The sequence below is a fragment of the Gadus macrocephalus genome, chromosome 4, assembly GCF_031168955.1.
Source record: "Gadus macrocephalus chromosome 4, ASM3116895v1".
Classification (NCBI taxonomy): Eukaryota; Metazoa; Chordata; class Actinopteri; order Gadiformes; family Gadidae; genus Gadus; species Gadus macrocephalus.
The window spans coordinates 6,519,791-6,531,852 of NC_082385.1; the positions used below are offsets into that span (position 1 = coordinate 6,519,791).

At 47.6% G+C, this 12,062-nt stretch overlaps 1 protein-coding gene across 1 annotated transcript in view; it reads left to right on the plus strand.

The window, feature by feature from the left end:
• LOC132456668 (proprotein convertase subtilisin/kexin type 5-like) overlaps positions 1-12,062 on the plus strand; it is a 36,018-nt gene that overhangs the window by 17,945 nt on the left and 6,011 nt on the right. The window contains exons 22-31 of the mRNA XM_060051073.1: positions 523-591; positions 1,196-1,238; positions 1,456-1,598; positions 2,792-2,992; positions 3,817-3,900; positions 4,397-4,601; positions 7,036-7,250; positions 7,560-7,802; positions 9,964-10,200; positions 11,397-11,574. Coding sequence (XP_059907056.1) covers positions 523-591; positions 1,196-1,238; positions 1,456-1,598; positions 2,792-2,992; positions 3,817-3,900; positions 4,397-4,601; positions 7,036-7,250; positions 7,560-7,802; positions 9,964-10,200; positions 11,397-11,574 — 1,618 coding nt within the window. The remainder of the gene's footprint in view (positions 1-522; positions 592-1,195; positions 1,239-1,455; positions 1,599-2,791; positions 2,993-3,816; positions 3,901-4,396; positions 4,602-7,035; positions 7,251-7,559; positions 7,803-9,963; positions 10,201-11,396; positions 11,575-12,062) is intronic.

The following is a 12,062-nucleotide window of genomic DNA, read 5'->3' on the forward strand; positions in this document are numbered from 1 at the left end:
GAGAGAGATTTCGATGCCTGCCCGGGGGTCCTTTGCTGCATGTCCTCCCCTTTCTCTCCCATCGCTTCCTGTCCATCTCAAGCCATCAAAAAGGATAACAATGCAAAAATAAATCGTAAAAAATAAGGCTTTGATAGCGGTGTGTTGAGTAGCTGTCAGAATTCAAACCACCTAAGATCCTCATCATCGTGAATCATTTAAGTATTAACTATCATGTCCCACACGTGTCACTTATCCCACTTTCTTCCTTCCCCTTCCCCCTCTCTCCTTTGCTCTTTCTCTTTCTCTTTGCTCTCTCTGCCTCTCCCTAACTCTAACTAACTCTCACACCCTCTCTCTCTCTCTTTCTCTCTCTCTCTCTCTCTCTCTCTCTCTCTCTCTCTCTCTCTCTCTCTCTCTCTCTCTCTCTCTCTCTCTCTCTCTCCCCCCACCCTCTCTGTCTCTCTCTCTCTCTCTCTCTCTCTCTCTCTCTCTCTCTCTCTCTCTTCTCTCTCTCTCTCTCCCTCTCTCCCTCTCTCTCAGGGGAAGTGGAGGATCCAGATTATGATGACTGCATGGCGTGCGAGGAGGGCTGTAAAAAGTGTGTCCTGTGTAAGTATTCTTCATCCTCCTCATCGTCATCCTCCTACTCATCATCATCATCATCATCCTCATCATCCTCCTACTCATCATCATCATCATCATCATCAAATCACTAAACATGCTTTCTCCAAACCAGACCTGGATAGGACAGGACTTCTCGCCCAATGCATTTGTTTCATAGACTTGTGTGTGTGTGTGTGTGTGTGTGTTTTACAAAAAAATGTGTGTGTGTGTGTGTGTGTGTGTGTGTGTGTGTGTATATTCGACTTTGTGTGTGTGTGTTTGTGTGTGTGTGTATCAGTCTTTTGTCACGGTGCTAGGGAGTCACTTACAAGCGACATTCTTGTGTGTGGGCTCTCTTTGTGTGTATGTGTGTGTCTGTGTGTGTGTATGTGTGTGTGTCATTGTGAGCCGTTTAAAAAAAGCAAAACAGACGGATAAGGGGATGTGTGTATTTATATATTTATATCCGCGCCTGCGTGTGTGTGTGTGTGCGTGCGTGTGTGTGTGTGTGTGTGTGAGTGTGTGCATCCCGGCCATGTTTACAAGGCATCTCGTTGGCAGCCAGCTCTCCTGAAAGGCAGAGCTGAGTATGTTTGTCTGTTTCCCACAGATAACCCCAGGCACTGTCTGTCCTGCACCCAGGGCTTCTACAAGTAAGGCTCGTGTACCCCCTCGCTCTCCCCTTCTCCCCTCTGATCATGCTCTCTCGCCCTGGCCTCCCCACCCCTTCTGATGCATACACACTAATAGCCAAACCGCTGTCAGGGATTAGCTTCAGAAGCAGCGGTGGCAGTACCGCGGTGCTGAAGTCCCTACCGACTCTGTGTTGCTGTTTGTGTTGTTGTTGTCGTCGTCGTGGTGCGTTATCAGCTTTCAGGATGGCTGCTACAAATACTGCCCGGCTAAGACGTACAGCGTGGAGGCCGATATGACCTGCGTGCCCTGCGACCCGAGTTGTGTGAGCTGCGATGCGCACCAGTGCTACTGGTGTGAGACGGACCTGTTCTTATCGGGTATGTGGTCGGGCCCCACCTCGGTACTGGTGTGAGACAAACAGGCTCTTATCTGGTATGCTGCTGGTTCCTTCACCTTTGTACCTTTGGTGTGAGACGGACCTGTTTATCTGGTGCTGCTACGTCGGTGGACCACAAGCAAGGAGTCACACACACATGAAGTGTGTGTGGGTGTGTGTGTGTACGTGTGTCTGTCTTCCTGAACGTGTTCATCCAGACAGACCAACACACACACACACACACATACACACCCACATACACACAAACACCCGCATACACACACACAACAACATACATACACATAAACAACACACACATAGATTACCAAGTCATCAAAAGTCATATGAAGTATGTGTTTGAGAATGTGTGTCTGTCTGTCTTCCTGAGTGTGTTTATCTACAGTATCTGTGTGTGTATGTGCTGTGGGTGTATGTGTGTGTGTGTGTTTGTGTGTGTGCGTGTAGGTATGTGTGTGTGTGCGTGTAGGTATGTGTGTGTGTGCGTGTAGGTATGTGTGTGTGTGTGTGTGTGTGTGTGTGTGTGTGTGTGTGTGTGTGTGTGTGTGTGTGTGTGTGTGTGTGTGTGTGTGTGTGTGTGTGTGTGTAGGTATGTGTGTGTTTGGGTTTTTCGAGACAGGCTGTGTGTGCGATGCACCTCGCTTCCGCATGCTTATTATCTACATCATTCTACGGCTGTTAATCAGTAGAAGCCCCGGCGGTCCCTTCCTGTCTGTTTAAATCACCTCCATTTATACTGCGCTTTCTCTAACCAGTGGCCACATACAGCGCTTTACAATTATTGCCGGACATTCAACCATTCACACACCAACGGCGGTGCCCACAATGCTCAGGGAAACCTCCTCAACACTCGGATCGTACTAGCAACCTTCCGCTTGCTAGTCGACCTGTTCTACCTCCCGAGCCACTGGCGAAACCTGTGCGTCGCCACATTGCTTTCTCCCATAAAGAGAATAGTTCACGTTCAAAACTACACAGAGTAGAGTACAATCAAAACAAAAACCAAGCCAAACTGAAAACTAAATTGGTTATTGGTTTGCCAGTCAAGCCTAGAAATAAAAGGTAGTAACGAATAAAAACCGAGTTGAAATACACACTGACCGCTAGGGGAATAAACAGAGTGCGGAGTGAAGGCCTCACCCTCGTCTCTGCCCTCGCCCTCCCCCCCCCCCCCAGAGGGAGTGTGTGTTGCGGCGTGCCTGGACGGCGCCTATGCGGACGACGACACCCACGTGTGTGAGGAGTGTCACCCGGGCTGCCTGACCTGCGCCGGGCCCGAGGAAGAAGACTGCCTCTCGTGTGCGGCGGGGAAGCGGCTGGCGGGAGGAAGGTGCGCCGCCGACCAGGTGGTCTGTCCTGGTAGGACCTTTCAAAGCGGTGAGTCTTCAGGGGGTGGTGGTGGTCACGACTCACGGTCGTGTCGGCCATATTGGATCGTCAAGGTGATCGGTTGCCATTTTACGTTTTTCGGAAGTTTCGCCTACTCAGGTTTTTTGGATACATAGAAGAGTGTAAGCAAAAGTAAATATAGGTGTTATTATATACAGAGATAGACAGAGAGTATAACATACAGAGAAGTTACAATATTTACACGTTATCATGTTAAGATAGAGATTATAGTTGATAAATAGACGTGATATATCGAGATATTTTGGTATTTCTATAGATGTTATACTCAGTTGGATGGGAAAGTACTGCACCTTTCGCCATCGGTCAGTACACTCAGCGGAGACGAGTCATTAATGAGTCCTCAACAGATAATATGCTAATTAAGGGAAAGGGCCACTGCATTCACACCGTATCAATAACGGGAGGAGAACTGAGACAGGCTCACCAAAGATCGTCTGAACCTACGTTTTTCTTTCGTAGGATTGAAGACACAGCACAAAAAAAGTTGGTGAAGTCTGACTTTGCACTTTGTCGACAAGCACTCTCTACAATCAACTCTAAAAAAAACACCAATTAGTATCGTCGAGCATTCAGGGTCATTAACTCTGTTATCTCTAGAAATAATATAAAATTAATTAATATTAATAATGTAACCAGTTAGACTCCCTAACTGACTGGTTCAATCCCCATGTGTACCTTTGTCATATTTGAGAAATGTTTCTGAAAGTAGCAGTGACTCACTTTTAAGCAGGGCTTCATTAATAAAGAGTCAATGTCTTTCTTAGCCGGTTGTGCTGTACCTCTATGTCCAGATGATGGAGTTTGTAAGGAATGCCATCCTGTCTGTGAGACCTGTTCTGGGAGGGAGAGAAACCAGTGTACAACATGTGGCAAAGGTCTGTCTACCAAAACCACCATACCCAGAAACACTGCAACTCTAACATAAAGTCAGACTGATGTCAAACTCACACAGTCAGACATACTGCAACTCTAACATAAAGTCAGACTGATGTCAAACTCACACAGTCAGACATACTGCAACTCTAACATAAAGTCAGACTCACATACCGAGACACACTCGGAAAGTAATATAATGTCGGACTGATGTCAAACTCACACACCCAGACAACTTCTAGATGTGTTTGTGTACGTTTGTGTGAATGTGTCGACAAGTTTTGTGTGTGAGCGTATGCCATGCATACCAACCCCTTCAACCTTTCACTGTAACGATTAGCACAGTCACATCTCCACAGACACTCGCTGTGTAGATGTTTTTACGTACGCGTGTGTATGTGTATGTGTTGACGATGCATGCGTGCCATCGGCCCCTTACCCTTACACTGTAACGTCCATCCCAGTCACCTCTCACCACCCCCACCCCCCCCTCACCAGGCCGCTACCTGACCCAGCAGCGGACGTGTGTGTCCCGGTGTCCCCCGGCCAGCTTTGAGGACGTGGCGCGGGGTGTGTGCCAGGCGTGCGCCCCCGGCTGCGTGCAGTGTGAGGAAGCCCAGCGCTGCCTCCACTGCCAGCCCCCCCTCCAGGCAGCAGCAACCTGGCTGCTGCAGGACGGGACCTGCGTCCACCAGTGTGACAGGTCAGAGGTCTCTCTTCAGCGCTCTCTCTTCAGCGCTCTCTCTTCAGCGCTCTCTCTTCAGCGCTCTCTCTTCAGCGGTCTCTCTTCAGCGGTCTCTCTTCAGCACTCTCTCTTCAGCGGTCTCTCTTCAGCGGTCTCTCTTCAGCACTCTCTCTTCAGCGCTCTGACCCTCCTCTTCAGAGGGTCAGGGTTAGGGTCAGCGGTCTCTCTTCAGCGGTCTCTCTTCAGCACTCTATCTATAGAGGGTCAGGGTCAGTGGTCTCTCTTCAGCGGTCTCTCTTCTGCACTCTATCTATAGAGGGTCAGGGTTAGGGTCAGCGGTCTCTCTTCAGCACTCTATCTATAGAGGGTTAGGGTCAGCGGTCTCTCTTCAGTGGTTTCTCTTCAGAGAGTTGGGGTCAGTGGTATGACTCTCTCCAGAGGGTCAGGGTTAGGGTCAGCGGTCTCTTCAGTGGTCTCTCTTCAGAGAGTTAGGGTCAGTGATATGACTCTCTCCAGAGGGTCAGGGTTAGGGTCAACGAGTTTGGAATCATTCTATAGGGTCAGGGTTACGGTCAGCGGTATAGAATCTCTCTATAGTGTCAGGGTTAGGGTCGTGGTATGGAAACTCTCAAGAGGGTCAGTGGTATAGAATCTCAATAGAGGGTCAGGGTTAAGGGTCAGTGGTATAGAATATCAATAGAGGGTTAGGGTTAGGGTCAGTGGTATAGAATCTCAATAGAGGGTTAGGGTTAGGGTCAGTGGTATAGAATCTCAATAGAGGGTTAGGGTTAGGGTCAGTGGTATAGAATCTCAATAGAGGGTTAGGGTTAGGGTCAGTGGTATAGAATCTCAATAGAGGGTTAGGGTTAGGGTCAGTGGTATAGAATCTCAATAGAGGGTTAGGGTTAGGGTCAGTGGTATAGAATCTCTCTTCAGGGGGTCAGGGTTAAGGTCATCAGTATGAATCTCTCTTCGAGGTTTGAAAGCGATCATTGGATCACGATGCAAAGTGAGATGTTTTAACTCTATAATAACAACATACATGAGAACAATATTTAGAAAAAATGCAAAAAAAAAAATGCATACGTTTCACATTAGAGTAAAGGAGATGACTTTGGGGTTGCTCAAAAGTGTAATGAAGATTTATCGTGCAGTCAAAGTCCACACATATTTAAGGAGGCCTTTGTGTAAAACACTGAGTTGAAAGTTGGAAAGTGGGTCATTTGTCCACCAGGCCAGGTTACTTTGTCAGGATCACAACTAGCACACACACACACACACACACACACACACACACACACACACACACACACACACACACACACACACACACACACACACACACACACACACACACACACACACACACATACACCACACATACACACAAACACACAAACACACACACATACACACACACTCTCGCTCTCTCACTCTCAGTCACACACAACAACACACACACACAGTTTGACAGTTGAGTCAGACAAACGAGCTGAGAGGGGAGAAAAGGGGGACAATGGAGGACGAGGCAAAACTTAAAATCGGTGTTACTTTACCCTGTCGTCAAAAGTTTACTTTCCCTCCGCTTCGTTTCCTCGGGTCTCATTATCGTGCGGTGGCATCACTTCAGATGGAACTGTCAGATGGTATTTGTCGAATTGTCCTTGCGAAAGCCACTCTCTCTCTCTTGGCTGAATCTCGTTTCTTTTGGCCACGATGAATACTCAGAGAGGTAATTACCATATTTGCAACAGCTGGTGCAAAAAAAACATCACCCGACGATCATCTCGCTTCGTGAGTGCGGCCGTCGTCCTTGCGACCCAAAAACCTTTCGAGGCTCGTTGATTGAGTAAAAGCGTCCAAATGAATTATAGATTACTCTCAGAATCTTGTTTACTCTCTGAATACGTCCCCTTCTGCCCGGAGCCGCGATCCCTAAACTAGTGTTTGTGTTTGGCCTGTAGCCACATGTGTATATGTTCGATATTGGCGCAATGGTGACACACTATCGATACTGTGTTTGAGTGTCTGCACACGCAAAATATCGATATCAAGTAAAAAATAATCTAATCGTTCTTTAAATGTGACATATTATTCCACCAGGTGTGAGTGTGATTAGCCGTTACAAGCTGTTTTGAAAATCTGCCTCTTCTGACATCACAAGTGGGCGTGTCCACCTAGATGTGTGACGGATAGATGAGCAACGTTCGCTACAGTCCACTGGGTAGCCTGGTGGACCGATCTATCCAGCACAGATCTAGGTGGACACGCCCACTTGTGATGTCAGAAGAGGCAGATTTTCAAAACGGCTTGTGACGGCTAATCACACTCACACATGGTGGCATAAAATGTGTCACCTTTAAATCATGGCATCAAAAAAGGAAGCTCGGGGGGGGGGGGGGGGGGAAGTACTTCCTGTTTGGCCCATCTAACCCCCGCCCCCTCTCCACAGGGGGTACGCCGTGGGCCAGGTGTGTCACAGCTGCGCCGAGGGCTGTGCGTCCTGCGGGCAGAACAGCACCCGCTGTCTGAGCTGCCAGCCCCCCCTCCTGCTGCTCCAGACACGCTGCGTGTCCACCTGCCCCCCCGACCACCTCGCCCAGGGGGGGGGCTGCCTACGCTGCCCCCCCGCCTGCCAGCGATGCACCCCGCCCGGACAGTGCACCGGTACGGACGGGGTTTATTGGAACCGTGCTTTTAAATCTGGGTTTATATGCTTACTATTTTTAATGTATAGGTATCGTTAACTGATAACAAATACGAGTGATGACATGATATGACAGGATATTTCTTTTCTTTTCTTTTTACATTTTGTGGAGACCTGGAGACAAATTCAATGATTATATGCGAATAATGAAAGTATACAACCAAAAGTAGTTAAATTCTCATAAAATTCTCAAATTCTCAAGCTCATTTGCCCTTTTTTCGAAAATGGATTTTTGACCTTCCCAACCCCCTGCGCTTTTATTTTGGCAGAATGTGAGGAGTACCACTTCCTCCACGAAGGCCACTGTGTGCTCGACTGTCCCGAGCGTTTCTACGACGACGCGGATCAGAGGGTCTGCGGGGGCTGCCACCCCACCTGCCTGCTGTGTGACGGACCCGGCAGCAACGACTGTGACACCTGCTCCGACCCCGACGCCTCCCTCCACAACGGGGCGTGTCGACCCAGATGCCCCGCCCACTTCTACCGGGACGCCCTCACTGGAGAGTGCAAAGGTGACAAATGTTCAACAACCATTGGGATCAGACAGGGATTATGTGCTCCCTCATATTGGCAGCGAGACACTAACAACAATTAGAATCATATTGTTCTGAGCCCCACAAGCAGCTTCCGATATATAACATGGCTGTATCAAATCTAGGTTAAATAGGAAACCACTAGTCTATTTTGGACCGCATCCATCAAAAACAATTTGTGTCTGTCCTGACATGACTTTGGGGGTAATGTGTATTTAAGGCTTCAGCTATTTAATGTGATTTGAAGCAGCGTACAACTATTAATATGGTCATACAGCCAAGTTCAGCCGAATATACTGCCACCATTACCATTAAACGTGATCTATAAGCACAGGTTCTATTTTCTTTCATTATCATTACCATAAGCAAAATCTGACCTTTATTTGGGACAGGCTTCCATTATTGTAGACACAGTGAGATCACTATTCTGAAAATCCTAGAAGACCTACCAACAATAGCATCTGTTTTTTTTACTTTAACTTTTACACTTTACTTATTTGACACATAAAAAGGATGTGTATTTTTATATATATGTGTGTCTATGTGTATATACTGTATATGTATGTATATAAGTGGATCTATATACTGTATATATATATGTGGGGCAGAGGAGCAGTACTGTTACCTTGTTGTCGGATGGCAACTAGCAATTACAGGAGCAGATCACGTGACCTTAATACGATTGTGCACAAGACTGATTGTACACAAGACTAATTGTGGAAAAGACGCGCCCTCATTATGTTCAATCACTGAGAAAATGAATGCTTGTCCTGCATTTATCGTTATTCCTCTTTAAACCGCCCGACTCTCAGCCAAGGTACGCTACATTTAACCATTAACGTATAGGCTGTTTCATTGATCTCACTTATAGGAGTAACCAGCCTGCATCTCACTGGAGAGGGGGCTCCACTCTCCCCTTCTGCAGGTTTTATCTTTTAGGTTCACGCTTATAAGAGTACGTAATCCTATACTTGTCATTATTCACAGATCCAAATGGTTGTTAGAACTATTGAAGCATCAAAGATAATGATGTAACATCGTAGGATGAGGCGTCTCTCCTCTCTTCCCATCTGCTCGATGAGAAACAAACTGGCTTTGATGGCAGATGAGCGAGATTGATTTCCAAAACAATTATGTCTCTAAATGGCACAACCCAAGCGTTAAGCAGCCGAGCGATTGCAGCCATAGTACCAACGTGTCAACATAGTTCAGTGTGAAGCATAACAAGGCTTTCTTGAAACCCAGACTGGGTTACAGTGCTGTTCGCTGTAACTGGACATCCGGGCTGAGCTTGTGAGGGAATACTCGATACTTTATATACACTCCCGTTTCAAACCGGTTATTTATGATATAAAGATCCGGGTCTTGTTTCAGTCTTTTGTTTTGTGTTATCAAGCCATTCATTGCGACATTCGATAAGTGTATTAGTACAGCCCTAGTGTACTATATATATATATTTATATATATATATATATCGTTCGAAGCACAATGTTGGCTGTCCTACATGTCTTAGGCATCCTAACTGACCAAGCGGCTCTTACCCCCTTCTTGCTGAGCCACTCTGCATAATAATAATTTAAAAATATATATATATCTCAATAAAAGTACATACAGTCAATAGCAGTCACACACATGATCAGATAACACTGACAGTACGGACATAGTCCACTCAGACAGCGCCTGCTGAAAGCCTCCAGGCTAACTGGAGGGCCTCCAGGTTAACTGAAAGGCCTCCAGGCTAACTGGAAGGCCTTCAGGTTAACTGAAAGAGCTCCAGGCTAACTGAAAGGCCTCCAGGCTAACTGGAAGGCCTCCGAGCTAACTGGAAGGCCTCCAGGCTAACTGAAAGGCCTCCAGGCTAACTGAAAGAGCTCCAGGCTAACTGAAAGGCCTCCAGGCTAACTGGAAGGCCCCCAGGCTAACTGAAAGAGCTCCAGGCTAACTGAAGGGCCTCCAGGCTAACTGAAAGGCCTCCAGGTTAACTGGAAGGCCTCCAGGCTAACTGAAAGGCCTCCAGGCTAACTGGAAGGCCTCCAGGCTAACTGAAGGGTCTCCAGGCTAACTGAAAGGCCTCCAGGCTAACTGGAAGGCCTCCGAGCTAACTGAAGGGCCTCCAGGCTAACCTTGTCCTTCTCCCCAGAGTGCGACCCCTCCTGCCTGACCTGCCTGGGCCCTCGCCCCGACTCCTGTGTCAGCTGCCAGTCGCACCAGAGGCCCGACGACAGGGGCCGCTGCCTGCCGCCGGCCCCCCACTGCCCGCCCCACCGCTACCTGGACCAGGACGGGGAGTGTATCCTCTGTCACCCGTACTGCCACCAGTGCTCCGGCCCCGGGACCACCCACTGCTCTGCCTGCCACCCCAAGCACATGCTCCTCAGTGAGTGGGAACACGCCACGCGTCCACAGGATCCTAATATCGTCAGCCTCATAGCATAATTGCCATGTTTGCAGAATACAAATATATATAAAATAATCAATTAAAAAAATATATATAAAAGTCATATTTGAAGGTACTTGTACTAAGCGTAAAAAGTCAAATAGATGACTTAGGTTGATAGTGATTATGGAATGTGAAAAGCACTCTAATTGGCTTAGGATACAGCCAATGAGGCGCAGTGAATCAGCAGCATGAGGCGAGTAGTTAGGTAAGATATCCCAATTTGGCCAAAAAATTACTTAGGCAATTATGCGAGGAGGCTAACGATGCAGAATATAAAGGTGAAATGACCTCAGAGGGTTGAGCTGACCACTAAAGGTATAGGGAGTTGAGTTGTTTGACTCCCAGCACAAAGGATCTTGGTTCGAACCCCGATGTCTAGCCTATCTCTAGGCATCCTTGAGCGTCAGCCCTACTTGTTTGTTAATGGGATCTGAAAAAGACCAAAATCAATCAATGCTGAGGTGAGACACTTAAGATCTTAAGATAAAAGTATCCACTAAATGGTAATGGTGTGTTGTGCCGTGGACCCACGACTTTAAAACAATTAGACTGAGCTTCTCTGATCTAATCAGTGGTAGCGTTCAATTCATTTAGGACTTGTTAAAATGGCCTAAAATACTCAAGTAAGCACTGCCTAAAGCCCTATCAAGTTCAAGACAGTGCTCTCACACGTTTCTTCAGCACGTTTTATAGACGTTACAAGACTTTCCCACACTGAATAAAACCATTGCTGTCTGCACAGGCAAAATGTTCCAGGATGCAGCTGTGACGAATAATCCTGTGTGTGTGTGTGTGTGTGTGTGTGTGTGTGTGTGTGTGTGTGTGTGTGTGTGTGTGTGTGTGTGTGTGTGTGCGTGTGTCTCCTTCTGTGGGGGTATGCGTGTGTGTCCATGCGTCCGCGTTTGTGTCCTTGTGTGTGCGTATATGTGTTTGTCTGTGAGTGTGTGTGTGTGTGTTTCTGTGTATGTCTGTGTGTGTCCTTGTGTGTGTGTGTGTGTGTGTGTGTGTGTGTGTGTGTGTGTGTGTGTGTGTGTGTGTGTGTGTGCATGTGTGTGTCTCTCCGCATGTCTGAGCGCGTGTGCGTCTCGCCGTCTCCCCATCTTTGTGTGTCCGTGTGTGTGTGTGCATTGCAGATGGCTCCTGCGTGGACTCGTGCCCTACCGGCTACTACCAGGACGACAGAGAGCACCGATGTGATCCGTGCCACCCCTTCTGTTTGTCCTGCACGGGCAAACACAGCCATGAGTGTGTCCGCTGCAAAGCCCACCTCTTAAGGCAGGGCCAGGACTGCGTAGAGAGCTGCGCGGCCAGGTAAGGGGCCAGGTGGTGTCTCGTTTCACCGGTCATTCCTTACGTGAAGCTACCCTTTTTTTTCTGGGTCAGTTCAGAAATACAGCAGTTCCTCACAGTCACAGGCAGGCTGTCACGTGTCGCAGGCAACGGGTCAGTACAAGGACTTTGTGTTTGGTTTTTGTTGGTGCGAGGAAGGAAGGAAACACATAACACAATCCGAAATGTCACATTGGACAATAGGGAATAGTAAAAACGGCGGTGTAAAATGGATTTACGTCGGTACATTTCTCCTTGTTGTTTTTTTTAAGTCGCCGCGTCGCATTTTGCACACAGAAGTTTATTGTGTGGAAACAGGTCCATTTGGATTGAGTTTAATTACCCCCCCCCCTCCCTGCAAAATGCTAATGAGACGGGATTTTATTTATACTGTGGCAGTTGCGAGCGTTAAATTAACAGCGCATTAAATTGATGTGCGGTTAAATACCCCAGAGAGAACAAATAGGGAA